The 27,612-nt window shown below is 59.3% G+C and overlaps 2 protein-coding genes and 1 long non-coding RNA gene across 11 annotated transcripts in view; 1 reads left to right on the top strand and 2 right to left on the bottom strand.

Annotated features, from left to right (window-relative positions):
* LOC131279968 (uncharacterized) overlaps positions 1-27,612 on the top strand; it is a 99,076-nt gene that overhangs the window by 62,581 nt on the left and 8,883 nt on the right. The window contains exon 3 of the long non-coding RNA XR_009187482.1: positions 15,582-15,706. This is a non-coding gene — a long non-coding RNA (uncharacterized lncRNA). The remainder of the gene's footprint in view (positions 1-15,581; positions 15,707-27,612) is intronic.
* On the bottom strand, positions 4,230-6,006 carry POLD4 (DNA polymerase delta 4, accessory subunit). Of its 9 annotated transcripts, none has more exons than XM_004481599.5 (4): positions 5,715-6,006; positions 5,435-5,524; positions 5,106-5,217; positions 4,230-4,732 (listed from the first exon to the last, which is right to left on the bottom strand). In XM_004481599.5, the coding sequence occupies exons 1-4, from the start codon at positions 5,809-5,811 to the stop codon at positions 4,708-4,710; spliced, it is 324 nt and encodes a 107-aa protein (XP_004481656.1). In that variant the 5' UTR covers positions 5,812-6,006; the 3' UTR covers positions 4,230-4,707. The 9 variants fall into 9 exon arrangements, with proteins under 9 accessions (XP_004481656.1, XP_023441287.1, XP_004481654.1 ...); XM_023585519.2 differs by having other exon boundaries at positions 5,106-5,363; positions 5,715-5,995; XM_004481597.5 differs by lacking the exon at positions 5,106-5,217 and adding an exon at positions 5,218-5,363 and having other exon boundaries at positions 5,715-5,994.
* On the bottom strand, positions 13,981-23,306 carry CLCF1 (cardiotrophin like cytokine factor 1). Its single transcript, XM_004481596.4, has 3 exons — positions 22,810-23,306; positions 17,261-17,427; positions 13,981-15,447 (listed from the first exon to the last, which is right to left on the bottom strand). The coding sequence occupies exons 1-3, from the start codon at positions 22,823-22,825 to the stop codon at positions 14,953-14,955; spliced, it is 678 nt and encodes a 225-aa protein (XP_004481653.1). The 5' UTR covers positions 22,826-23,306; the 3' UTR covers positions 13,981-14,952.

The following is a 27,612-nucleotide window of genomic DNA, read 5'->3' as shown; positions in this document are numbered from 1 at the left end:
ACCCTCTTCCTGCCCCTCTTTCCTCTCTGAGAACTCATCCATGCTCATGGATTCAAGGTCAGCTCTGTCCCCTGGATACCACACTCTCCCGGGACTGCTCTGCTGGACTGGAGCTATTCCACTGCCTACCAGATGTCCTGCCATCTTCCTAAGCTAAACATGGATAAAATCGAACTTCTCTTCCCTCTCCCAGTTTCCTTCTTTCTGCCCCTGGCATCACCAGTCTCTCACCAACCTGGGCTCAAAACCCGAGTTATATTTGAGGCCTCCTCCCGCATTCTTGCCTTCTCAAAGGCAAGTCTTGCTGACCACCTTGGTAACAACTCAGAACTCTGTCCTTTTCCATTCGTATTGCGAAACCCCCTGCAGTAGCTTCCCACTTGATCTTCCTGCCTCCCTGTCCAGTCTTTCATACCTGGCCAGATTGGTTTTCCAGAGTGATTCTTTTATTCTCTCTTCTGCTTAGAAACCTTCAGGAGCTCTCTTCAGCCTCAGGCTTAATACCCTTTGTTTGGACCCAGTCTGTCTCACTGATCTTCTCACACATGATTAAGAGTGCAGGCTCAGGAGCCAGACTCTCTGGGACCAAATCCTATCCTTGACACTTACAGGCTGTGTGACCTCCAACAAGCACTTAACCTATCTGTGCCTGAGTGTCTTCTAATTTAAAATCATTATATAAAAACATTTTCTAATTGTTTCTAGGGTTGCTATGAGGATAAAAAGCACTTAGAACAGTGCTGAGTACTGGATAAGCACTCCGATGGTAGCCTTTGATCACGATGATTTCCACAAAGGGAGCGCTGCACGCTGCCTCCTACCTTCTGCACACCTCTGCCCTGGATTCATGTGTTGTTTCCTCCTTGTTGCCCGCGCTCAGTGCATTCTCTCCATCCAGAATGCCATTCCCTGCCTGCCAGCTCTTACCCTTCAAGGGCCAGTTACCTCCTCCCATCTCCTTCTGATAAAAGTTTATCTAGTGCTTTCTGCAGGACTGCTCAAAGTGGGCAAGGTGGTGGTGGGTGTCTGGGGTCTGCAAAGGCAGCCAGTGGCCAGACATGGCACATCTTCCTGGAGAGTTACATTTTCTTGATAATAAGTTCATCCATTTTTATGTTGAAACATTCATGGAGTCAAATGCAAAATTGACAAAAGATTTATAAAAGAAAACTACCAAAACTGTTCAGAGTGGAGAAGTCTTGGGCCACCTCCAGCTCCAGTTGGGGTCTGCATTCATCCTGCAGTGGAAAGGGCTGCGGTGCACAGCCATCAGGAGGACAAGGGACAAGACAGGTAGGAGGTCAAGGAAGGGGTGATGCCGGTGCAGCTGAGCCCACGGTCCCTGTGCTCCAGCCCCGTGCAGCCTGGTGAGGGTCCTCTGAGTCACTGGTGCCGTCTCCTTTCTGACAACTCAGAGAACGCGGCGCCTCCACTTCTACTAGGAGGCCTCAAGGTAGTACTTGTATTACATGGTTTTTTTTTTTAACTTTCCACATATGTAGATCTTATCTCTCCAACAAAATCATAAGCACCTGGAGTGCAAGGCTGGGTGGGACTGTGACGCACTGGAAGGACAGGCCCGGCTTTGAATCTGGGCCCTGACGTTTACGAATTGAGCGAGTCGCTTTACCTCTCGGCCTGTAAGATGTGGCTAATCCTTAGCCCAGGAGGCTGTTAGCGTGTGCAGCACTCAGCCTGGCAGTTGGCCTTGACGGGCTCTCGGGGAACTCAGGCCTCCGCAGCAAGGGCAGTCCCAGAGCTTCCCTCCTGCCTCTCCTGCCTTCCCGCTTCCAGTCTAAGGCCACCCTCCTCCCTCACTCATTACAACTGCCTTCTCTCTCTCCTGCATCGTCACCTGCCCTCTCTATTGGAGCATTCCCTTCATCATGTAATTAAGCTCTGCTATCACTATCTAAAACAAGGCAAAACCAACAAAAAAAGGAAATAAAATAAAAACCCTCCCTTGATCCCGTATCACCTCTCTACTCCATTTTGCTGCTCCCTTTACAGTAAAAAAAAAAAAAAAAAAAAATCCCTGAGCTACTCAGCACGCTATTTACACTTCGGCTGTTATTCCTCCTGGAGCCACTCCAGTCGGGGTCAGGCTTTTACCCCCATCACATCGCTGAAACTCATCAGGTCTCCAGGGACCTCTGCGTTGCCAAGTCCAGGAGGCCGTTCTCAGGCCTCTGAGAAGCATCTGAGACGCTGTTTGTCCTGCCCTGGAAACACCTTCTGCCCTGGCCTCCTGAGTCCCCTCTTCCTCACCTCCCAGTGTGGGAGGGCCCCAGGGCTGTCCTTGAACAATAAGATAAGACAGGGCTGTCTTACTTCTATCTACATTCAATCCTAGGTCATCTCATCCACTCTAGTGACTTTAATTATTATCGAAAAGGTGCCCAAATTTCTATCTTGAATCCGGATCACTCCCCAGAATTCCAGATTTGGCTATCCAAAGGCCTACTCCTCAGCTCTACTTGGGTACATCAATGACACTTCAAGTTCAGCACATCTAAGAGGAGCCCTTCCCACAGTCTTTCCTTGGTAACAGAATGCTATCCTTTCATTTGCTCAAACCTCTCTTTTAAATCCCATCAGCAAATCCTGCCAGTTCTGTCCTCAAAATATAGAGAATTGTACACTTGAAAGTGGTGAAAATGAGAAATGTTATGATGTATATATGTCACCACATTAAAATGAAAAGAAAAGAAAGAAAAAAAAAAGAACCTGGCCACTTCCTGCCACCTCCACCTTTCCTTCCCTAGTCCAAACTACCAGCACCTCCCACCTGGACAACCCCACTGTCATCCTAGGAGGTTTTGCTGTCTCTCTTCCTCCACCTCCACGACTTCGCCAACAGAGTAATAGTTTCAAAATGTCAGGTCAACGTGTCCTGCTGTAGTAGCTTGAAGCCCTTTCACTTGGAGTAAAATCCAGATTGCTTATCGCAGCCTATGAGCACTGGGAATGGGCCTGCTTCCTCTCTGCCCTCGTTCCCCGCCTCGCCCTCTTGCTCCCTGTGCCCCAGCCACACTGGCCTCCACGCTGCTCCTTGAACAAGCTGAAAACTCTCCTCCATGGGGCTTTGGTGGTTCTTTCCGCCTGGAATGCTCTAGTAGGTGCAGGGCTTGCTCCCTGACTTCCTTCAGATCTCTGCTCCAATGCGACCTTACCAGTGAGCTTCCCTAACCACACTCTACAATGCAGCCCTAGCGCTCTCACCCCTCTTTTCTCACCACAATCACTACCTCTCCTAATATTTACACGTGAATTTGGTTTTGCCCATCTCCTCCCCACTATTAACACCACAAGAGGCTCACAGGTGCCTTGGCACGTGGTAGGTGCCCAGGAGTTGGGCAGGGGGGCGTGGTCTAGACTGGAGGAATAGATGTGGGCCTCACCTCTGCTCTACCCCTTCCTTACCTGCTGTGTGAGGCTGGGCACCTTTACCTAACCTTCCTGACCTCAGTTTCCTTCTCTGAAATTTACTTTGAAGGTTTTTTTTAGGAGGGCTAGGGACAATACTTCTGAAGTTCCTAAGTGCCCAATAAAATAGGAGTTAAAAAGGCCATTTAACTGCTCTCTAGACCTGTTTCCAAGAAGTGAATAACCCTGTCTCTCTCTGCCCCCAGGAGGGGGTGCTGACATAGCAAATGAAGCACTAGATTCCATTCTCCATGCTATCTATACCGGGCCCCACGTCCTCTAAGCAGAGGTTCTGGTTCCAGCCAGTTCCCTACCAAAGCACCCCGAAGGTGACCATCTCAGATTAGATCCTGCAGGTTGAGACCTTCCCCCAACCCTGCTTTGGACCCAGGTGTCCCCCAATGTGGGAAGCAGAGGTGCTTGCTGGGAATGTGTAGGTCTGACTGGACTTCATGAGACATGGGCCCCATGGGTCCTCCTCTGGCAAAGAAGCCATCCTTGAGGCTGGTGGCAACGCTGGGCAGGCTAGGTGGTCTGCAGATCAGGTTTCCCTTAACTGGTCAGGTGGATGACTAAGGAGTAGTTTCCCTGAGGGCCACCAGGGGGCGCCAGAGGCAGCTCAGCTCTGGCAGGACCGTCTTGTCATTGGGGTGGTCTTCAGTCCCTCTCAGGCCTGGGGCTTAGGCACGTGCACCCAGGAGTCTTTTAGAAAAAGTGGGGCATGGTGCTGGCTCTACCCCACCTCTCAGCTTGCTGGGTCCTGCTAGCCAAAGCAGGGGCACAGGAAGGGACCGAGGTCAGAGTTCCAGGCTCAGTGCTCTTTATTGATAAGCATTTGTGAACCCCTTGCCCTGTGAGCTCAGCCAGTCTCTGCCCTAGATTCCCAGCCTTAGGTGAGGAGTGCATGTTTGCTTCCTGGATCATCTACCTGAGAATGGCTCTGCCAAGGCTGTGCCTGATTGCCACACGATCCCCAGGAACCCCAGGGTTTAGGTCAGGGAGGGATGTGGCAGTAGGTTCAAGGCCAGGTCCTTGCCCTCAAGGACCATCCTCCATCCAGAACTTCGCTTCAGCTGCTGTGGGCTCTGAGAGGGCCTCCTGGCACCCGGCTAGGTGGAGGGGCGGAGCCACGGACACCTCCAGATTAAGTCTGCTTCCTTCCCTGAGAGACTCTTTCTTGCCAAGTGTTCCTCCACAGCAGAGCAGCTGGCTCTCCCATCTGTCCTGAGGCTCTCGGGTAGCTAGCAGGTTTGCCAAAGGCAGGAGGTCCTAGGCGGGGCTTCAAAGTGGATAGAGATGCCAGAGGCTGTGGAAGGTGGGGTGGGAGGGAGACACCAGAGAGTGAGTCAGCTGAGTCCCTTAGTGACCTGGATTTTACCAGCCCCAGTCCTTGGCCATTGGCTATAGTCCTTGGCCAGCCCTTCAGTCCAAAAATAGATTGCCCCTTGGTCCCTGGGTGTACCCTTTCCCATTGGCTCAGAGATAAGAATTATTAAAGCAACCTTCTGCCTTCCTGAACCAGGCACCTCCACCTCATGACACCTTGCCTGCCCAGCAAGGACTGGAGGAGCCTGGGGGAGGGTTCCCCAAAGCCTGTCTCCCTCTCTCCCTTGGGCCAGTAGGGTGGTGATGCCTGGAGGTCAGGCTCCCATGAAAGCCCCCCTCAACCTGCCTCTGACCTGCACTGGAAGCGGGGATCCCCAGGGTGGGTCTGTAGCACCTGATGCACCTCTGGAGGAGGATCCAAGCCCATCTGTTGTGCCCGATGCCAGCGCTGCAGCCGGGTGATACCTGCAGTGTGGGAAGATGACACTGGGGCCTCTTGGGGGTTGAGGAGGAGCCAAGGCTAGAGAATGTGTAGGGATGTGTCTTGGGAGCCTCCACGCTCCGCAGTCCCAGGAACAGTGCTGGAGAGAGGCAGACAGGGGCCAGGGTTCCTTCAGAGAGATGTGGGTGACAGGACTGGCTCAGGGGTGTGTGCCCCACAGCGCCTGGGTGGGGTTCTCACCTGTGCACGGCCCATACTGCCAGGCCAGGTCAAACTGCCTGAGCAGCTCCAGGTCGGCTTCATCCACGTCCGGGGCTTGGGGCTCTTCCTCTGCAATGAGAGGCGTCTCAGGCCTGCCCAGGCCTCTGCCCAGGCCTCTGCCCAGGCCTCAGGCTCCCCGCGGCCAGCCCTGGGGCAGGAAGTGGAGGACAGAGCCTCCTGCCCCTGCCCCTGTCCCCTCCTCCGCCCACTTCCTCTTCTGCCCCTCGGTGTCCAGCGGCCGCCCCCACGCCTCAGAGACCTAGCTCTGGTGCCAGCTCCCCCTTGCTGTGCCCAGCGGGCCCCTCCCTCCTCTTCACTACAGGGTAGGAGTCAGTGATGAGCCGCTTCCGGCCCATGGCGGCCACCCAGGCAGGCGGAGAAGGAGGCGACGGCGGGGAAGAAGAGAGCAGGCCAGCGGGCGCGAGAGGGACAGCTGCTGAGAGCGAGAGCCGGGGCCAGCGGCGGGCAGACGGGGTGACCCAGACGAGCCGCGAGAGGAAGTCCGGCGGCTTCCAGGGGATGACGCCTCTTCCCCACCCCCACGGGCTCGCAAACACGAAAGGCCTGAGCCAATGGCAGGCCGCGCCTGTGGGGCGGAGCCCCGGCTCTGGCCAATGGCCCGCGGCTCAGGGCGAGGGGGCGGGGCCGAGCCTGCAGCTGTGCTCTGGGGGGGCAGGACCTGTCAAGATGCCCCAGGCTTCACCACCTCTTCCTGCGCCTCCCCCCACGCTGGTCTGCGGCGGGGTCTCCAGGGAGTCACAGAGCGTTCTCCTCGGCCTCTCACTTCCCGTTTTCCCTTCCTAGGCAAATGTGCTTTTCAGCCCCACTAATCCCCGTGGCCGTTTTGTAGCTCCCCAGAGCCCAGCTGGAGCCTTCCGCTCAGGCCCCTTGGCCCGCGGCGCATTGTGGGGGCCGGTCTGGAGGTCCGGGGAGAGGGTGGGCTAATCCAGCCCCTTCCCTGCTCTCAGCCCACCCCCACCGGCCCCGGGGGAGCTGGCTGGAGAAGCCCGCGGCCTCTGAGAGCTCCTTTCTCACAGCCTGCGCCCAGAGACACTGCCCCTCGGTCCAGGCCAGCCTTCCTTGCCAGCCTGCCGCCCTGCTGGTCAGGAAGGTCTCACCCTGGGCTGGGCAGGAGCAGGGGTTCTCGTCACACACACCTCGGGCCCCGGTTCTTCCTGGGTCAACTCTGCTCAGTTTCTCTCACAGAAAAATGAGTGCAGGAGCAGAAAATAACAATGACCCCAACATAGAGCACTCAGAATATGCCAAGTCCTCTTCCAGGCACTGCACCACAGAGTAACTCAATTTAAATGTAAAAAGGTTTTCAAAAGCAGGAACCCTGGATAAATTACCACTGCTAATAGTCACAGGCATCGTGGGGTCTCACCTAAACCACAGTGCCCCATGTCCCAGAAGCCCCGAGGCTGAGAGGGCAGACAGGATGAGAGGGCTATGGGGCTGCTTAGCCTTGGAAGACCCCCTGGCAGAGGCAGGCTGCTGGAAACTCTCTCTCAATTCTCCACCCATGACCTTTGTCTGTTGGGCTCCTGTCATCGCTGACTCACCCCTACCCTGCCTCCCCCTCACCAACTTCCTGGCAGCAGGCGAAAATGCTGGCCAGTGGGAGTCTGGGAATCAGTGAGCACAAGGACTGGCGTAGCTCTCATCACCCTGGGAGATGTGGTCCGGTCTTCTCCCTAGGGTGCCAGTCCTAGAGGCAGAGATGCCAGGGCCGTGCCTGCTCAGAGCCCTCTGCTTTCCTTCTTTCCCACTGCTCTGGGGTCTGGGTGCTCTGTGCTGGGACGGGGCTGGGCCCCTATCCCTGAAGCCAGCGATCTTTGTAGGGAGCAAAGAAGAATGCTCTGGATAGGAGAACGCCAAAGGGGAGGAGGCAGGGAGCGGCCGTCAGCAGGGCCTCCTCCTGCCTGGCTCCCCATCAGCTTCCTTGAGGAGGGCTGAGCTGGAGCGGGAGCTTGTGGGTGCACTGCACAGAGCTGGAGGGCCCTTCCCTGCTGCATTGTCTGGGCTGGGTCTGCTCTAATCCCCCCAAGTGCCTTGTCGACTAAGCAGGGCCCACCCTGAGGGAGGCAGAGGCCCAGCTGAGGTGGGGAGGGACGCGGGAGGCCCTCTTCACCAGGGGCTGGGACGCGCTTAGGTGTTGAGTCCAGCCAGGCAGCGTACTCCGTGAGGGGGCCTCAGCTAGGGCCTCCAGAGCTGTTTCCAGAGATGTGTGGCCCCCAGGGTCCCAGCTGCAGCCGCCACCTGCCTTCTGAGTCCACAAAGCCCTGAGGGAGTAGGGAGTCAGGGTGGGGCAGACCCCTCCTCATTCCAGGTCCCTCCCACCCTGAAAGCTGATAGCCGTGGGGCCCTGCCACCGCCCAGGAAGCGTGAAATGGGGTGTGCCTCTGGACCGCCACAGCGGCTCCCACTGCTGCCCTGGCCAGCCCTCCTCTCCTGTGCGGCCTCTGGCCATGACCTGCTCTGCGAGCACAGTTTGGACAGCCCCTGCTGGCTGCCCCCAGCTCTGTCTGCCTCTGGCCCTGCCAGCCTCTCCCACCCAGCCTGGAAGATGGCTCCCTTGGCCTTCAGCTTCTCTTCAGCCCCGAGAAAGAGAATCAGTGTGGTCAGCTTGAGCTCAGGCATCCCTGGGCTGGCTTTCTGCTTGGCGCTGAGGGAGCTCTCCACACGGACCATTGCCCTTCCCTCATCAGACAGTGGGGAAAGACCCCAAGGGAGGAGCTGGCACCCAGGGATTTCTGAGCTATTCTGCCCAGCTGATCTCTTCTCCTGACTCTGAATCCCCAAGGTGCCCTGGCAACTAGACCAGACCTCCGCCTGCCCAGCCCGGGGTCTTTTCCTCCTTATCCTCTGCCCCCACCCCCTGCTGCCTCTTACCACTACCCTCTCTGGAACCCCTGTCCTACCCAGGTAGCCTTCTGGACCCATCCTCCAAACTGCTCTCCTGGGGCCTGTCACAGTTCAGGCTGCAGGCTGGAGGGCCAGGCCAGAGGTCTGAGTTGGGGGGCGAAGTTTTCTCTCCTTGGGGGAGTTTCCTGAGACCCAGGACTAAGGTCCTTGTATCAGCTCTGCCCCCCAGAAGTGGTGGGGGACTAGCGGGAGTGGCCTTTGCACCCCTGCCTAGGAACACTCAGCCCTTGCTTCATAGCTTAGGCCAAAGTACTGGGGAACCCAGGAGAGGAAAGAACTGGAGTGGGAGCCCAGCACCTTCCAAGGGATGGAGCCCCATGCTGACTGCTCTAAGGGAAGGGGATTAGGCCTGGCTTAGTGCAGACAATGAGGCAGGATGCCCCCGCCCCCCCACCCGTACTGCTCATGCGCCCTCTGGGCCCCTTCCCCTCCCCCAGCTCCCAATGGGGCTCTTGGAGAGAGCCAGGTAGTGCTGGGAAGGTGGGGGCAGGTGGAGGGAGAGAAGCAGCTGCCTGGAGCCCAGCAGGCTGTGGGGCGTTTCCTGCTCTCCTTCTCTCTCCTGATGCACCCCCCTTCCTCAGGCCCTCGGGCCCTGCCACCCACCCTGCGCTGGAAATCAGGCCTGCTCAGCAGATCCTGGGCATCCAGACTGACACCCGCCAACATATGCACACTCCCGGGGCCCTATTCCTCACCCCATGGTCCAGATTTCTTTCAGGCAGCCCCACCAAAGCCCTTAGAACCCTCCGAAATTCCCACCCCCTCCCTGCTCCAGGTTCTCTGGCTTTGGGGGCTTCAGGGGTGGAAGCCTGGTCGAAGAGAAGGAAGGGAACCCGGGTCTCTCTGAGTTTTTCTGCCACTGTCTCCTCTGCCCTGTCCCAACCGCGGCCCTTCAGTCATTTGCCCTTCGACCTTGGCCATCCTGGTCTGGAGAAGTTCAGGGAAAATTTGAAAAGGGGCCCTTCTGCCTATTCCTCACCTTGGCCACCAGGTGTCAGACTTTGTCCAGCTGGAAGAAAGGTCCTAGTTAACCATTTCCACCCCATGAGCCACGCAAATTGGGGAGGGGCTGGGGTGACCCCTGAACTAGTGAGGCTGAGGGACCATGAAGGTCGAGCCTGGGAAAGGACTGGCACTCTAGTTCTGAAGCTTTCTCACAGTTACTCCCCCACCCCACTGACAAGGGCTTTGTCCCTTGCTGGGAAATTAGGGAACCAGGCTGAGTCAGGGAGCTCAAGAATTGAAGGGACAAAGGAAGGGACAATTGTGGCTCCAGAGAAGAAGGGGTTGCTGAGAGGGAGCCACCCATCAGAGCACTCAGCCAGGCCTGAATCACTGGCCCTTGCCCTCTAGGTTAAGGGAAACAGAGAGCCTCCCTTTGCTCTTCCCCATTTGGGGTGGCTGGGGAGAGTGAGTGAGTGTGAGTGTGAGTGTGTGTGTGTGTGATGAGTGCTTGAATGTGTCTCTTCAGATACCAAGGGGGCCCCTATGTCCTGGATTTTGGGTCAGTCTTTGCAAAAGGGGGAAGCTGGCAAAGCATACCCCCATTTGCCCACCCCCACCCCTGTGAGAACCTCTTCCATACCCACTCCTGCCTGTCCCCGGCTGCCTCCCTCCAGTGTCAATTCTCCGTCCTGTGCACCTTCTCTCAAGCACTTGTGTCTTTCCAGGCCCCCAAGACAATGAGGTTTCTAAGCCATTATATGGTGTCTGGTGAAGACAGAAAAGAAGGCCTTTCCTCCTGCCCTCCCATCCTCCCTAGGCTTTCTGGCAACAGGAGGACTTCTGGAGGTAATGTGCCCCCATGTTGCTGCAAGGCCCCAGTGAGTCTAGTTTCCTAAGTTGACCTCTGGATACATGGGCCCTGACAAGACTACACTTAGAGGACCACGGAAAACGCATTTGTCCCCTCCTCACCCAGCCTGAAGCAGCAGCAGGTGGAAAGCCAATGACAGGCTCCCTCACAGAAGAGACTGATTACTGGTTGGTGGCTGCATTATCTGTCCCACAGTGCTGGTATTTTCATAAGAGGCCCCAGGGGATACAGTGCCAAAACTCAAAGGAAGGGCTCATACTCCCCATCACCATTCACCATGGAGGAGAACTCAAGAACTGTGCCTCTGAAGTGCCCTTTCAAACCTGCTCCCCTCCGTGCACCCTTCCCACCAGCTCCCTGCCACTGGTGGCTAGTGCTGGCCCCTCTTCCTCTGGCCTTCCCTTCCTCTCTTTTCCCTCACCTTCTTTTTGCCCTTGCTCACAGCCACTCAACAGGACAATCATTGGCACCCAAGCCCCTCTAGAGCCCTGGATTCTCCACCATTCCTGCTCTGCCAGTCCTCAGCCTCCACCTCTGGCCTGCTGCAGATTGTCACAATCCATGCTGATTGGGTCCACGACAAAGGTGTGTTTGCTGGTGCTTGCTTGTCTGATTGTCTCCTTATTCTATTTCCAAAACGTCTCCATTCTTCTCCAGCCACCATCCCCTCACTCAGCAGAAAGCATGTTTAGATCTCTTCTACTTAAAAACAACAACCCAACAGACCAAGATCTAGGAGATGCAGTAAAGGCAGTGCTGAGAGAGAAATTTATTTGTTTGTTTGTTTATCTTAGGGAGTTCCAGGGATTGAACCCAAGACCTTGTATATGGAAAGTAGGCGCTCAACCACTGAGCTACACTCACTCCCCTAAGGGGAAAATTTAAAACTCTAAATGCTTACATTAAATAAGAAAGGTCTCAGATCAGAAAAACCTCACAACTGAAGGATTTAGAAAAGAACAAACTAAACTCAAAGCCAGCAGAAGGCAGGAAATAAAGATTAGAGTAGAGATAAATGACATAGAAATAAAAAAGCAGTAGAGTGTCAATGAAAACCAAAAGTTTTTTTTTAATATCAATAAAATTGATATAACTTTAGCTAGACTAAAAAAGAAAAAAGAGAGAGGATGCAAATAATTAAAATCAGAAATGAAAGGGGGGATATTACTACCAACCCCACAGAAATAAAAAAGGATCATAAGAGGATGCTGTGAACCAGTGTCACCTTAAATTCAAAGACACAAATAGGTTGAAAGTGAAAGGAGGGGGAAAATATGCCATGTAAAAACAAATACAACAAAACAAAGCAAAAACGATTCCTGGGAGCAGATGTGGCGCAAGCGGTTGACCTCCTGCCTACGGCATGTTCCTGGTGCCTCCTGAAAAAACAAAAATAACAACAAGCGAAAACACACCAGCCAACTCAGGGAAGCCAATATGGCTCAGTGGTTGAGCACCGGCTTCCCCCATACAAGGTCCTGGGTTCAATCTCTGGCACCCAGTACCTAAAAAAAAAGACCTTCTTGATCCCTGCTACCCCTTCTAGATAGCCTCTCCACCACCAAGCTCTTGAGGGAATATAGTTATAGTTACACTTTTACTTTCTTCCCACCATATCCTCCTCCAATCTCATAATTTGGTATCTACCTCTCAACAGCCCTTTCAAAGATCGTCTATGACTTCATAATTACAAGAGCCAGTGGCTCTTTCTCGACATTCTCTCAATTCCTCTGGACCACCTAAGCCTGTTGGGCAACTGTCGCCTTAAAACTCTAATACACTCTTGTCTTGATACTCTTTCAATCGGTTTAATCCAACCAACGATCAAGTGCTTTACTACATGCCAGGCATTGGGTTAAAATGCCATAGGGATGCAGAGATGAGTAGGCCAGGGCCCCTCCTTGGAGATGCTATGTGCTTGAAAGAGAGAGGGACAGACTGCGCAGCCATCGTCCTGCCCCGTCCCCATCTGTCAAAATGCTGCCCGCCCTCCAAGACCAGCGTGGAACCCCAGCGCGCAGTTATTCCAAAGTTGACTTGGGAGCACCTACCGTGTGCTGGGCTGGAGACGTGGTGAAGACCTCAGATCCCAGCCCTCCCAGGCAGGGCCCACAGATTAGCAGAGCCTTTTCCTCCACCCAGGAGAATGATGTCACTCCTGCCCTGATCCCCACGGTATTTTGCCCACTTGTCTCTTTCTGCACTTAATCAAATTCTGCCTTGTAGAGCAGCAGTTAGGAGTGTGAGGGGAGTTGTGCTTTTCCCTTTACTAGATTGGTTGGCTCAACACACATTTATTGAACACCTTCTTTGGGCTAGGGCCTGAGCTAGTGGAGAGCTAAGGAGTACTCAGAGCCTGCTCTCAAGAAGGTCCCCGTCTAGAAGTGTGGGGTCCTGGATGACAGGAGCTGGATCTTCCTTACTTCCATCTTTGCATGGGCTTTCCACCTTACAGGCAGCTCCCCCTTTTGCCCAGGTGGCCCCTTCTTTCTATCTTGTTAGATAGGAGGCAGGGCTGGGGTGCCCCTGGCTGTGACTGTGACTGGGCAGCGTCTCTGCCTGAAGAGGCTGGACCCCTCAGGACAGAGCATGTCCACTCCACCGTGGGCCAGTGACTCAGGGTCTCGAGCGGAGTCCAATCCTCCTGCCCCTGCCTCTGGCCTCTCCTCTTCCCAGTCGGTACTGCACATGGACGCATTTCCTCTTATTATTTCCAGGAAGCTGATCTTTTCTGCCCTAGTAGATGGCAGTCTCCCTGAGGGCAGGAGCCAAGTCAGAGCTTGGACTCCTATTGGCTTTCCTACACCAAGTAGCACAGTGAAGCAACGGAGGCCTTGAAAGTATCCTGATTGACCAGGCTGTCTAGGCTCAAGGCATTGTCTCCAGGAGGCCCTTATAGAATACCCCGGTGTGACCTGCGGGTGGTTAACCCATTTATTGACCTGTGGTTCTTACCTAGAGTAACATGACGTGCTGATGTGTCCTAAGTAATGTTTTCTAAGTAACTGTGATGACTGTTACTGCAGTCAAGCATCTCGCCTTTGCTGTTTCTGCTGTCCTTCCCAGCACTCTTATATGGGCATTAAATTATGCCCGTTTTATAGATGGGGAGCTTAGAGAGGCTGATGAATTTGTCCAAGGTCATTCAGATAGTAGGCTTGAAACTGGGATTTGAACTTGGGTCACCCCTCGGGCAGTATCCATTCCATTCACTCACGCTCCAGAATGAGGTTTTCTCCCCTTCCCCCCAAATTTGCTTCCTTAGAACAGGAAGAAAGGAGTAGGGTCACAGCTGAGAAATACAACCTAGCTCCAGTGCATCACCCGGCAAGGGCGATGGAGGGTGTTGAGGAGAAGGTGAGTCCCTGCCCTGGGGCCCCAAGGGGCAGCCACAGGTGGGGCCCAGGTGGCTGCCAACTTGGGAGAGGCCACGGGGGCGGGTGAGCTGCTCTGCTCCCAAGGTGGGGGGTGGTCTGGAGGGGATAGGCCTATGAGACCGTTCAAGGGATCCCAAGAAGTGAGGAGGGCTGAGCAGAAGCAGGGACAATGGAAACAAGGGACAGACGGAGGCAGGACGAACAGGACACGGGTTGTGAAGTCTGCTGTTGTACAAATCTTCCTGGGCTCAGGGACCAGGAATAGGAACCGGGAGCAGCCCTCTCACCCCAGACTCTCCAATCTTGGGCTTCCGGGCCCTCCACCAGCAGTGGGAGCTGGGGAGGGTGGGCCAGGAGACCCCAGAGGCGAGAGACACAAGGAAGGGCAGGGCCAGCCTACGGAGTAAGTCCTGGGGCAAGCGTTTTATTTGTTAATACAAGAATAGAAATTCTGCAATAAATATCATCTAATAAATAACATTTCCAAATAAATAAATATTAATACAACAAACTTAGAGTCATGAGTGGGTGGGGCTGGGAGGCAGGGCCTGGGGGAGCTGCCCCCCTACACCCCAAAATGCTACCGCAATGTAAACTTTCAGGAAATCCTGTGGCTGTGGCTGTGATTGCCCTCCCCAGCCTGGGCAACCCACAGATACCCTGGGAAAGGGGCGGCGCGGAGGCACCGCGAGGCCGGCAAGAGTTTGCGAGCTTCTGTTTGCCACCCTGTGCCACCGATGGCCTTGGTGGCCCCGGGGTCCAGCGTGTCCCTGCCCCTCTGCTTTCAGTGTTACCTCTTCTGGTTTATAGGCCACCTCCAATGCAGACCCCACATCTTCCATTTTTAATCCCATCTCTTCCTGTTTGGACTTGTCTGTTCTGGAATTAGATATGTAGAGTTATTTGGAGTTAGGGTAGCAACAGCCACCCAAAGAGAGTAGGGCAGCCAAAGGGCTTCACCCCAGAAAGGCACATGCTCTGGTGGCCCCCACCCTCCCTCCAGTCACGCTTCCTGGAAGTGCCGCTGAAGAGGCTGGGTGGGTGCTGGCAGGCGGTGGGCAGGAAGCAGGAGGCAGTGAGAGCCTTCGTACCGCTTGACACACTCCAGGCTCCCTGGAGGGATACTTCCGTGGCAGCGGGATGGGCCTATTGCATCTCTTCCCCAGACCTGTAGGACTTTGGGAGACGGGATGGATGGGGTCGGGGTGGGCGGACAGGCCTATTGCATCCCACCCCACCCAAGTCCAGTGGAGGCCCAGAGGCTCACGGCTTCTGTCTCCTGGCTCAACAGGTGTTGGCATCCAGGTTCCTCCCTCCCAGAGCGGGAGCCTGGTTTCCAGGGGGAGGGGACAAAAGGAGGTGGTAAAGGCCAGAGATCAGAAGCCACGGGCCTCCAGGCGCAGGGCGACCGCAGCTGCAGGAGGCTGTATCTTCTTCTTGAGCCGGTTGAAGTCCTTGGCCGAGCGCCACAGCCAGGTCTGCAGCTCCTTCAGCAGCCAGAAGTCATCCATCTTCTGGAGGAAGTCGCTGTGGGCAGGGCCGGGGGCCCAGGCGGGCTCAGTCCCTGGCAGAGGCTGAGGCAGCGGGTAGCCCAGGGCCGCCATGACGCCAGCGATGCTGCCCAGCAGGCCCTGGAGGCTGGTGCAGAAGTGGGCCAGGCTGCGGCGCAGCTCGGCCGTGGCGGCCTGGCGGTTGAGGCCGCGCAGGTAGCACAGGAGGTGGCTGTAGGCCTCGTAGTTCTGGGTCAGCCGCAGTTTGTCGTTGAGGCTTCGCCACACATCGAAGTTGACAGTGGCTCTGGGCAGAGTCTCTGCCCCCAGCCGAGGTGGGTTGAAGTCAGGCTCGTTGAAAGGGGGGCCCAGGTAGTTCAGCTGTGAAAAGGAGAGGGCAATGGGGAAGGAGGAGGGCGGAGCCGCCAGTGCGCCGAAGACCTAGAGACCTGCCCCCAGAGCTTCTATGGCGTGGATCCCCTGACACTGGCTCGTCTCCATGTTCTGCCTCTCAGGTCACGGCCTCCCCTAAGGTTCTCCAGCAAGGATGTCATTGGCACAGAGGTGACAGTTGAAGCAGTGGGCGTGACGAGCTCTCCCACGGAGAAGGTGTAGAGAGAGAAGACGCAGCAGACACTCGGTAAGGATGTGTTGATTGGCGGGGTATGCAAGCCTTGGGAGTGCGCCCGGCGGCAGGGCAGGGCAAAGAGGCAGAGCAGCCCCCGAAGGAGCCGGGAGGTGAAGCTGGAGAGGCAGAGGGTGGACCAGGAGGGCACAGAGGCCAGGGGAGAGGAGCTCGAGAGTCGCATAGTTCAGCAGGGTCGCTGCAAAACAGAGCAAGGAGAGGGGGGCTGACGAAGACTGCTGGATTTGGCGAGAAGGAGGTGCGGGCCGACCTTGGAGAGTAGCGTGCAGTGGACTGGAGGCCAGCTTGCAGGGGGTTAAGGAGTGAGTGGGTGGAGAGGAAGCGGAGGCAGAGGGTGTAGACCACTCCTTCGCGAAATTTGGCAGGGAAAGCCGGGAGAGAAAACGGGTCGGGAACTAGAGGGGGTAGCAGAGTCAAGCAAAGGTTTTCTGGACCGGGAAACTCAAGAGAGACCAGTGTGTGTTGGAAGGCAGAGGAGCCGCTGGCACGGAGCACCCTCCTTCGGCTCCCCCACATGCCCAGACCCCCAGCTGGAGGGAGGGGGGCTAGCAGGGCACGCACTCAGGCCCCCGGAAGGGCTTGGCTGTGAGGAGCAGGGCTGCAAGGGCAGAGTGGGTCAGGAGGAAGGGTCTGGAAGGCAGGACCAGGAGGAGGGCAGAGCCCTGGCCAACCCTCGAGGGAGCAGCCTGGGGCCCAGGGAAAGGGAAGAGGGAGACGTCTAAGCTGGGAGAAAAAGGGAGAAGTGAGGGGTGAGGCTGGGAGAGGCAAGGGCCCAGGGGGAGGTTCACACGCTGACAAGCACAGAGACAAACTAATTTCCTCGGTGTATCCCGGGGCTGGAGCCAGCTCCCCCGCCACCCTCCTCCCCTTTCTTTCTCTGGCTCCAGAATAGGGTCTGGGATGTGGAAGGAACACGGGAAGAAGGGGCCAGTCCCCCATGGTCCTCGGCTCCTCTGACCCTCCTTCCTTCTCTCCTGGGCTCTCTGAACACCCCTGGATGGCCCCCAAATCCTACGGCATCGCCTCCATTCACACCCTGAGCCCCTGCCGCCAATGGCCCTGGTGCCCGGCAGCCCCCTCTCCCCGACCCCCTAGGAGGCCCAGCTGGGATGAGAGAGGCAGCCGGAAGGGAGGCCGTGGGTCCAGAGCAGAAGGGCCCCAGGTCTGGGGGCAGAGACGAGCTGGGACACAGGCATGGGAGGTGGGGCCCCTCCATCCCCACCCAGCCCCACCCGTGCAAGAGACACCACAACACGGGGTAAACAGAGGAGACTTCCCCAGCCCCCAGGGGGAGGCGGGCAGCCGGGCCGGCAGCCAGTGGGCAGGGGGCCAAGGCGGGTGCGAGGCCTGCCCGCATGCCTAGTCCCGGGGCCAAGGATAGGGAGGAGGGGGGCGCCTGCGAGGGAAGGGCAGCAGATAGGCCCGACAGGGACACTGCTGGAGCCCAAGGCCCTGCCCTTTCCCCGCCACTCACCACGACCCCCCACCATTACGGCTCTCTTCGCCCAACTCCTCTTCCCATTCTCCGCCCAACTCCTGGATACTCACGTAGGTCCCAGCCAAGCTGCGGAGTTGATGCTCCAGGTAGCGGGTGAGGTCATAGGTTTTCTGGATGGAGGGGCCAGGCCCCGGGTCCCCTGTGCGATTGAGGGCTGGCACAGCGGGGAGGTGCCAGAGCACCGTGCACAGGCAAGCTAGCATCCCCCACGAGTCCCCTGTGGACGGGATGGGCAAGAAGCTTGAGGGCGGGCCCAGACCTGGGCGGGGGAGGCAGCTGGCAGCCCCTCAGGTGTCTGTCCCCACCTTGGGCTGGGAGGGGGGTGCGAGGGTGGGACGCCAGATGGGAGGAAGAGGAGCTGGGGGAGGGGAGTACTGCTGGCCTAAGTGTGTGTGTGTGGGGGGCGCACGCATGTGCGTGTAGGCATGGATGTGTTTGAGGACGAGGACTTGGTGTGTGCGTATCTGTGTACCAGCAGCTATTTGATCGTAGATTTGTGTGTCAACTGAGAAAGAGTCTTTGGCACGCGTGTCAGTGTATGTGTGCCAACACGTATGTTTGTGTACATGGAGGGATGGGGCCAGGCCTAGGGGCTGTGAATCAGTCTTCCTGGGTTCCCTTTGTGCCGCAGCAGCATGAGGAGAGCCGAGGAGAGGGGAGGCAGCACAGCCCACCCGAGGGAGGGGTGCAGGAGAGAGGGCGGGGTGGGATGGGGGCCGAGAACTGAGGAGAGCTGGAGGAGGCAGGGTTGCGGGGGTAGACCACCAGCGTTGGGGGCTAGGGCTGCTTTAGGCAGTTGCTGTCGAGCATGTTCGAGGCTCGGATTCCTGGTGTGGGAAGTGTGGGGCCGGCTCGCACCCCCCTCAGGGATTGTCCACCTCTTCCCTGGGGTATTGGGTGGGGAAAGCTTGACCTGAATGAGGCTTTTCCATCAGCCGCAGCGGGAACTAAGAGATGGGGGGTGGGAGGAGTGCATCTGGTGAGTCAGGCTCCTCAGCTGATGGTGCTGGGAGCTTGGGCACCCCCGGAAGCCAGGGACTGGGGCCATGAGTGCGCACATGGGCAGCTGGGAAACGCGCTCTTCCAGGCTCTTGGATTCAGGGGGCACTGGGACTGGGTGAGGCAACGAAGGTCAGGAGAGAGTAGGCATTAATTGGCAGGGCGTAGGCTTAAGGACTGCATTGCCTCTAGGGTTTCACGGCACTCCAGGCTCAGGGTTTGGTTGAGTGAGTTTGGTGGAGGTTTGAGTCCAGGAGAGGGATGCGGCTAGTTTGGGGCAGGCAGAGGGTGAGCCGGGGCTAAGGTTTGTGTGTGTTGGCTTAGATGTCAGATGCGGGGGTGTTTCGTGTGTCATTAAGAGGCTCGTTAGGGTTTAAAGCCTGGGTAGGTATGAGGTTACCAGTGGTTTCTTTCTTCTACTTTATATTTTGTATTTTCAGTTTTTCTACAATGACATACATTGCTTTGGTAATTAGAAATAAGTTGGACAGGCTTACAATTCGACTGTACTTAGAGTTAGGGCCTAAAGATTTAAGACTAAGTTAGGTTTAGGGTCCGTCATGGTGCCCCGTTGGGGTTTAAGAGACGGTGATGAACTAGGAAGGCTTTGAGATTCCAGTCGTGGGAAAATGCCTCCTAGACAGTGCCAGGTGGGGCTCCCGCAGCGCCCCCGCTGCGCCCTCTGGATGCGTGCAGATGCGTGGCCTGCTGACTTTCCTGAGGGAGGCTTCTGCGGAAGTCCCAGTCACAGGGACACTGCTCGACAGGGGAAGGGCTCTGCGTTCGAGGGGGTGTGTTTTCACACGAGGGCTTAGGACATGGGGAAGGGTCGGCGGCGACCTCTCCCTTCCTTGTCCTCCTTCCCAGCTGCAGCCCTCTGCCGCCTCCTGAGAGCTCCTGCCCTCAGGCTTCCATTCCATCCAGAGCTCCCAGCTCTCGCCTGCCCCTCCGAGAGCCTTTCCATTCTCTGTTCTTCACTTCCCAGACCGACTCCCGGCCCTTCTCCCCGGCTACACTGGGGATCTGGCTGAGTCAACGCCAGGATCCTAACGGTACCACGTGGGCTTAGTTTGGGAGGCTGGAGACCTGCCGAGGTGGGCAGCGGCCCTTCTAGCCTCGAGGGAGTTTGGCCTGGCTCGCAGTTCGGCAATGCCAAGGGTCCTGGCTGAAGCAGGAACTGGGAGCCAGGCTGGCTTCCTTCCCCCTCCCTGCCTTAGGGCAGCCCTGTAGCCCCACTTCTGGGACTGGGCTCTTTCAGGGGAGGAGGGACAGTCTTGGGGCCAGCTCTGGGCCTTGTTGGCCCCATCCCCTTCGGGGCCCTGTGGGACATCCCTAGGGAGAACCGGCTTCCTACATGGGGACAGCAGGGGAGAAGCCTTTGGATAAACAAGAGCTAAGTCATCTGGGCAGAAAAACGGCTCATGAAATTAACCAGACAGGGCCGGTGTTTCCAGGAATATTTCAGTTCTGAGGTAACTGTGTCACTGTAGGCTGGGGGGGGAGCAGGGAGAGAGCAGAAGGATCCAACTGACCCGGCCCACAGAGAAAACCAGAAGGAGGGAGTCCCAGGAATCCAGAGGGAGAAGCGCAGGGCAAGGGGAAAGGGGAGGTAGGCCGGGCTCTGCCGTCCTCTGGCCAGGAGGTGTTGCCCCATCTCAGGCAGGAAACTTGTAGGCCGTGTGGGGCAAAGCACCTATGGTGTAGGTGGGAGCCCCGCACATCCCAGGAGGGCAGCCTGGCACCTCAGCCCTCCTCTCCAGCTCGCAGGGAGCAGGTGGACCTGGCCAGCAGGGGCTGGGTCCTGGGCCACTCCCCCAGCCCTGGCCCCTGGCCCGGCCCCCACCCCAGCTCTGCCTCTGGCTGCTGCCCACTGATTGTTTACATGCCGTCTTCTCCCTGTGTTTATAAATCCACTGAGCACGTGAGGAGCTAATGAGTGCAGCTCACGTTTCCTGCTGCAGCCCCCCCAGTCCCCATCCTGGCCCCCCACCCCGGGGCTGGCCCCTAATTCCATCCAGATCCCTGGGCCCTGGGAACTGAGGCCCCCCTCGTGAACACACACACACTCACACACTTGGCCACCCTGACCCAGCTGCATGGGCAGACCCACTGCGTGCACAGCCCCGGGCCTGCTGAGGTGCCAGGGGTCAGGGTGAAGGTCGGCCGGGAGCCTCTGGGCCTGGGCCCAGTGGCTCAGAGCTGTGAGCAGCGCAGTGGGCTGCAGCTGTGGGGGCCAAATGTGGGAGTCAGAAGAAAGGCCCTGCCCTCAGGTCAGACTGGGGCCAGAATGGGGCATGGAGTGGCTTAGAAGTGACGTGTACCCTGTGTGGTGTGCAAGCCAGGCATTTTGACTGTAGGAAGCCCCCTGGCCAGGGAAAGGCACAGAAACCACCCATTTTTCCTTGTCCCTTCCTGCTCGGGCTTCTTTCTCTCCCTTCTGCCCTCTCCTTGGTTCCCATCCCCCCAGACCGCAGGGAGGCAAGCAGCTTAGAGGAAGGGGAAAGCCAGGCCTAGGAGTGAGGGGACCCAGCTTTGCCCTCAACCCACTGGGTGGCCGTGGGCTTGCCCTCTGCGCGGTGAAGTTGCTCCCGGCTGAAGCCTGCGGGACTCCATTTCTGCTGCCCACTTCAACATCCCCCTCCTCGCCCTGCCCTTCCAGCCTAAAGAACCCAGGAAGAAACAGGCCTGGGAGAAGCAGCAGCTGGGTACCAGGTGGAGGGCTTAGGTCTGGGTGAGAGGGTGCCCCATGGTGCTGCAGGGAAAACCCTCGGTGCTGGGGCCAGCAAGGTGAAGCCAGGGGCAGCAGGGTGTACGGTGAAAGCCAGGGGCGGGAGAGGGCTGCAGGGAAGAGTCCCGGCAAGGGTGGGGGTGAATTTGAAATCTGGAGTGTGCAGGCACGTGGGAGGGGCCTGGAGGGGGCAGGCAAAAGGCTTGTGTGAATAGGCAGGTGGGACTGTGGGAGGAATGTGAAGTGTCAGGGACTGAGGAGCTGGCGGGTAGGGGTGGCGGCACAAGTGTGTCGGGGCAGCCGTGCGCTGGACCCTTTCACCAGCCAGGAGGGGCTACTTATTGGGGTGGTGTGCCCCACGGGCGGCCAGTTCTGCCTGGTGCCTGATTCCTCCCCTGGCCAAGTGTGTCCCCAGGGCAGCAAGTGGGTCTGCCAGGGGGCCGTGTACCTGTGCCCCACCCGTGCCGGCAGTGTGTGTTCAGGGTCCCGCCGGCAAGCCCGGTGAAAGCCCCTCAGCCCTTCTGGGTCAGAGGGTGCAGGCGACAGGCAAGTGGGTCCAGTGCCGCCCCCGTACCGAACCCCCCAGAACTCAGTCTGCCCCTGCCAGCACCCAGTCTCTTCCCCCTCCTCTCCGGGCAGCCCGTGCCTCCCCGAGGGGGAGGGGAAACAGGGAGAGGGTCCTCTGGGCTGGAGAGTCTGCCGGGAGGGCTCCAGGAGCGCAGGGTGGAGGGCCCGGCAGGAAGGTGGGGGGACGGAAAGGCGGGAAGCTGGCGGCACCCGCGGACCTCGGGTGCCCCTCGAGGGGATGTGTGCGGCCGGCGGCCCCCCTCGCCGGTGACCTCTCGCTCCGGCCCCCTCCCCAGGGCGGCGGCGCCTTCCCCCTGTGTGGCCCCGGCGCCCCCGGCCCCGCCCCCCGGCCCGCTCCCGCCGGGTCGCTCCCCTCCCGGCGGCGGGGGCGGGGTCCGGGGCGCCGGGGCTCCGCGGCCCGCTCCGGCCGCTGCCCTCGCCCGCGCGGCCGTCTCCGGCCCGGCCCGCCCGCAGGCGCCCGAGCCGAGCGGCCACTCCCGCCGCTCCCGGGCCGGTGACGGACTTTTTCCTGCCGGGTCCAGCCGGGCCGCCTCCGCCCCCCGCTCTAATCACTCCCAGGCCCCGGCGGGGCGGGCGGGGGGCTCGCTGCCGCCGCCCCGCCACCAGACCGGCCCTACCTGCCGCCGGCTCCCCGGCCGCGGGCAGCATGGTGGGCTGCGGGCGGGCGGCGCGCCGCGAGGACGCCGCGAGGACGCCGCGATTCCCGCGCCTCGGGCCGCCCGGCCCAGCCGGCTCGGCGCTGCCCGCCCGCCCGCCTCCCCGGCCCGCCCGCCCGCCTTCCCTCCCGCTGCCCGCCCCTCCCGCAGGGCCGGGGAGGGAGAGCGGCGCGGCCCGAGGTGTCGGCCTCGCTCGCCGCCGCCGGCCCGGCCTCGGGCGCCCACTCCGCCGTCCCCTCCCTCTTCCTCCCCGCAGCTCCCCTCCTCCCTTCCCGCCGCGTCTCCCTCCCGCAGCCTCGCTCCCCGCGCCACCCGCTTGCCCCGACTCGTGCGCGCGGCTCTCGGGCCACCCGGCTCCCGGGACCCCACCTCGCCGGCTCGCCAGGTGGCCGGCCCCCCGGGGCCGCGGGTCGCCGGGCTCCCCGCGCGCTCCGGGCCACCTCCTGGCCCCGCTGCGCGGACTCCAGGAATGCCGCGTCCCCGCCCGGCCCCCTCCCGAGGGCGCGCGGCCGTGCCTGCCCCGGCCCGAGCCCCGCTGGCAGGGACAGCTCGCAGTTCTGCCCGGGCACCGCGACGGCCCCGCAGCTCGCGGCGCGGGACGGCGGGGGCGGGGGCGCCGGGCCCCTACCTGCTCGGAGGTCCATGGGGCTGGGGGCCGGGCGCGGCTCCTCTCCCGGAGGCTGGCGGAGTGGGAGGGCGAGCGCGGCTCCGGCGGAGCTTTAATAATCCCATCCGCCAGGCCCACTCGCAGGTTTTTTTCGCTCGGTTTCGGATTTTTTTTTTTCGGTGTGGGACATTCTGCAAACTTTTTTTTTTTTCTGACGTGTAAAGCTGTAACCACAAATTGTAGCGGCCCTCCCCGGGGTGGGGGGAGGCGGGGGGAGGAGGGAAGGGAGGGCTTCTGGGGTTCCTCTCCCTCCCACAACGCCGAGGGGGGGTGAGGTGAGGCGAGGCTGCCGCGGTACCACCCTGGGCCTCCTGCGGGAGGGGGCGGGGAGGGCATCATCCTGCGGCCCGCGCGGGCGAGCCAGGGGCGTGAGCCGGTCCCGGCCGTCCTCGGGCCTCAGGGGCGGCCCCTGCCCGGGCCGGAGCCCGGCTTCCACGCTACCTCTGCCTCGCCATCGCTAACCTTCCCTCCCCCTCCCCTGGAGTAAATGCAATGACACATTCTCCCAAATGCCAGCGAGCTGGCCTCGCAGCAAGTGATGGTGTTTTTCCTGCTGCCCTTTGTCTGGGCCGACCGCCCCCCTTGCCTTTTGTCCCGCCGCCTGTCCCATTTCCAAGAGCCGGGAGAAGTGCGGCGCCGGGGGCCGGGGCAGGTGACTAAGCGGCTGCCGGGGCTCCCTGGGCGGGAGGCAGAGGGCCCGGCGGCCCCACTGGCGGGCTCCGGGCGCAGAGGCGGGTACTGGCGAGGCGTCTTCCCTCGTCTTCCGCGCGACCTTCATTCTTCTTCTCAGCCACCCGGCAGAGAGAGTGCAGCCTGGGGTGGGGGGTTGTAATTCATTAATCAGCACGGGGCACCCGACCAGTTTCAACACCAGAGGCTTCGGGTGACTCAGCGAGAACTCTCCGATTCGAGGCGATGGACAGATCTAGAGTCCCCACTTGTGAAACACTTCCCCATAAAGGCATTTGGCGTTCGCCATCCTTTAGGGTTTGGGGTTGTTGGTTTTTTCCGGTGGTGGGGTAGGGCTGGTTTGGCGGTGGGGGGCGTGCCCTCGTTCCTTCCCTCATGCCTGGGCTGGGCCCAGGGGGCCAGGACACCTAGGGGACCCACCAGCCTAGACCCTCCCTGGAGGGTCTCCCTCCTCCCCACAAAGAAAGGGCTGTGGGGAGGCCACAGAGGAAACGGCTCTCATCTGGGCGGGCAGGCGCCCCTTGGTGACTTTTCTTGGGGGATTGCCATTTGGTCTGCAGGGCTTGGGTGCCCTAGAGCCAGGCCGCCGAGTAAATCATCTGGTGGTCAGTTGCTCCGGGTCCTGGTTGCTTATTGTCCTGAAAGGGGTGAGGCAGCTGGCGGAGCAGCCGGGAAGGTGAAGCCTGTCTCTGCAAGAGTCAGAAGCCCATGCCTACCCCACAGTCCTGCCAGGGGAGGGGATATAGCCCCATGCCCCCCGAGAAAGGAGGGCGCCCTGCCAGTGGCCCGCAGACTCCTGAGCCCCGCGGGCAGAGCAGACGCTGTGGCCAGAGCTGGGTTCCCAGGGCAGCTCTCCCCTCTTCTGCACCGCGAGAACCGAGGTGGGGGGGTGGGGGGGAAGAAGTTTGTTTTCAATTACCTCACTGGAGTGGGACAGACTTTGTTGTTGGTTGTTTTTTTTTCCCTCTTCTTTCGTGTGTGTGTGTTTGTGTGTGCATGTGTGTGTGTTTTTAAACAAGGACAAAAAGGGCTGAGAAAGGAGAGCTGGCCTGGGGTTGGGGGCAGGGGCCTTTGAGGTGCCACTAGTGGCCCTGATGAAACTTGCCTTGAAGGGGCCCTTTTGCAAAGTGGCCTGGGCCTCCCTCACCTCCCTCCCGCCCCCCTCGCAGCCGGGCTCCGGCGTTTCAATGACATTCTTGGCGGGTGAGTTCCACGATCTTTGGATGCCCATGCCAGGGTCAAGAAGGCAGATGCCCAGTGGGTGACTGGCACCAGAGGCTGGCCAGGAGGGCCCCGAGCAACCACCCTTTTGGAGGGAGGAAGCCCAGAAGGGAAGGGGAGAAGGGGAAGGGGGGCCGCTGGAGCCCTCTCCGCTGGTGTGCAGCCTGCTCCTCGCCGAGTCTGCACAGACAATGTGGTTTGGATTTGGCCGAGCCCCCTCAGCACCTTATAAAGCACCTTGCTGAGTCAGGGAGAAAGCAGCCCCCATGCGGGAGAGGAGGAGGGGGCCGGAGAGAAGGGGGAAAGGGAGAGGGGGAGAGGGAGAGAGAGGGTGGAGGCCAAATGAGAAAGGGAAGGGACCAGGGAAGGAAAGAGGAGACACAAAGGCAAGAGGCAAATGGGTGGGAGTGAGAGAGGGGAGGCGGTGAGCTGAGGGGGAAGGGGGAAGGCTGGAGGAGGAAGAGGGATAGACTCTCGAGGTGGAGCAGAGGGTGCGTTTGCAGGGGTGGCCCCCACCCCACCCCCTGCAGACGATCAGTTTGGGAGTCTAGAAAGCACCGGTCTGCAGGAATGGCGCTCCTTCCGAACCAGGGACCCAGGCCAGGTGGGGGTGGGGATGAGCGGCCTGACACGTGGCACCCGGGCCCCCACTTTGTCCTTGGTTCTTGGCGCCGTGACCCCACAAGCTGGGAAAGTCGTGTTCTCCCTCTGCCTCCTGTCTGGACTTGCATCCCTGTCCTCTTCCCTCACCTCGTGGGGGCCCAGCCTCTCCCCTCCCCCATCTTCCTACTGCCAAGGAGAAAATCAACTCAATTTCCAAGCTGCCAGTGCCCCTCCGCCACACCTGGGGAAAGGCAGCTAGGAGCGGCCAGGTGGGGTGGGGGCTGGAATAAAGATGGGCCTGGGTTCTGCCGAGTCCCCAAGTGGGGGGTAGCTGTTGGAATTCGGGGAAGAAGGAAGCAAAAGCGAGGGTTTATGCAGGAGAGGCTGGGACAGGTGGCTGCCCTCTACTTTCCAGCTGGAGGCCTGGGGAAAGCGCCCGCCCCCCCAGGGTGCAGAGTTCCTGGTAGGAGCCCTTTCAGCTCTGACAGCCTGGGCTTCCATGGGGGCGGTGTGGGAAGCAGAGGCTGGAGGAGATTCCAGCCCCACCCCAGAAGACGCGCATCCTCCAGAGAGATTGGCTCCATCTGTTGCACGGTCCATTTCGCAGGCATTTATTGAGCCCCTCCTGGGTACTAGGCCCTGTATACTGTAAAGGACACAGAGGCCAAGACAAGTCTGCCCGTCTTCAAGATTCCCAGCCTTGTGACCGGGCACACTCACTCACCCGGCGAGGCCAGCCCTAGGTGGCAGTGTGCATGCAGGCAGCTAGGGCCACAGAGGTTGGTGAGGCAGGAGACCTTCCAGGAGCAGGGGAAGCTTCAGGGGCAGAGAAGGGGGCAGACCGGTCGGGAAGGTGCTGAGGTGAGACCTGGCATAGCCCACGTGGCACCCTGCCCGGGGCAGAAGGCCCAGGCTGGGGGGCAGGGTACCTGGCCTCCAGTTGGCCAGGGTGGCCTGGGGTCAGGCTCTCTCGCCTCTCCGTGGAATGGCATAGAACTGCCTCTGCCCTCCTCTCCCACAGTACGGTGAGAGAATTCAGTGAGCTGAAAAGGAAACTTGTTTTTTGCCCCCACTGGCCTTCCACACTCAAAACCTTGCCACCCATGGAGGAGCTGGTGCTTTTGTAGGTGGCAAGTCAGGTTCAAGGGGTATGGCTGGGGTGGTGACTGAGCTGTCCTTCAAGGGGGTGGGGGTGAGCCAGTGTGGCCCAGGGAGGGGCTAGTGTCCCACCTGCTCCCTCCTGTCCTCTCTCCTTCCGTACTGGCATCCCCAGAGAATGCTCTCTGGATGCCCAAAACATCTGCCCAGCTGCAGAGTTGGCACTGAAGGGACCCTGGCCAGGGCTTCTGGATTCCTGAACTAGGGGAACCTCTGGTCTGGTCCCCTCCCCAAAAGTGAGCAGAGGTCTGGCGTTGGAGAAGCCACAGAGGTGAGCAGGGACATTCACTAATTCATTCATTGTTCACCAAACATTCCTTGAGCCCCTAGTCCATGCCAGTTGCCTGGGGATAGAGAGGAGCCCTAAGGGGCCACCGTGCTATGGGCATAGGGGCAGCCGGGCCTGTGACAGCGACCCTCTCAGCTGCTGTGATGCCCAGAGATTCTCACTGAAGCTTGACTTCCTCGGGCCCTAAAGGTGTAGATGACAACAACCGCCCATCTGAATGTATTAAGGTCCACCGCACCTGCCAGGCCCTGTGCTGAGGCTGTCTCCGTGACCTCCATTTACTCCCTACAGAGAGGGACTATTATCTCCCCATTTTACCCAAGAGGAACGGGAAGCCAGCTAGTGAGTGGGTGAGCAGGACTCTTCAGGACGCCAACACCAGAGTCCTTGTGGTCTGGAGCCAAGACCTGGGCTCTCCTGGACACCCACTGCTGACACAAACTGCCAGTGTGACCCCGAGTAGGTGCGAGACCCCCTGAGCACCCGAGTCCCCTCAGTAGAATTCTCAAGACCGCAAGCAAGGAGTTTGGAATCGTGGACTAAACACTGAAGCCGGAGTCAGGAGAACAAGGCAAGGGCTTGTCTCTGCTTTCCCACGGCCCGACAACTTTGCCTGTACCTTGAGCATCTGGGTAGGCTCAGAGCCCCCTGGGCTGCCAGGGCCAGAGGGGGCCAGCCCGGGACCCCTCGGATTCTGCATCCCTAGGAGAGCCTCCGCCCACCACGTGTGTGTGCTCCAGCGTGCGCACGCACAGGTGCTTGTGCAAGTGTGCACGTGTACAGGCGCCAGGGGCCACCCAAGG

This window comes from Dasypus novemcinctus, chromosome 10, assembly GCF_030445035.2.
Source record: "Dasypus novemcinctus isolate mDasNov1 chromosome 10, mDasNov1.1.hap2, whole genome shotgun sequence".
Classification (NCBI taxonomy): Eukaryota; Metazoa; Chordata; class Mammalia; order Cingulata; family Dasypodidae; genus Dasypus; species Dasypus novemcinctus.
Note: the sequence above shows the minus strand (reverse complement) of the source record. Positions and strands in the feature narration are given on the sequence as shown.

What these genes read in the sequence shown, in the direction of transcription:
- CLCF1 (XM_004481596.4), bottom strand. An exon ending in GCAGCTTGGCTGGGACCTAC is followed by an intron (nt 15,448 to 17,260) that starts GTGAGTATCCAG and finishes TCCTTTTCACAG; the next exon opens with CTGAACTACCTGGGCCCCCC.
- POLD4 (XM_023585519.2), bottom strand. Translation starts at nt 5,811, where the DNA reads ATGGGCCGGAAGCGGCTCATCACTGACTCCTACCCTGTAGTGAAGAGG. An exon ending in GCAGTATGGGCCGTGCACAG is followed by an intron (nt 5,364 to 5,434) that starts GTGAGAACCCCA and finishes ATCTCTCTGAAG; the next exon opens with GAACCCTGGCCCCTGTCTGC. An exon ending in GATCCCCGCTTCCAGTGCAG is followed by an intron (nt 4,733 to 5,105) that starts GTCAGAGGCAGG and finishes CACCTTCCACAG; the next exon opens with CCTCTGGCATCTCTATCCAC.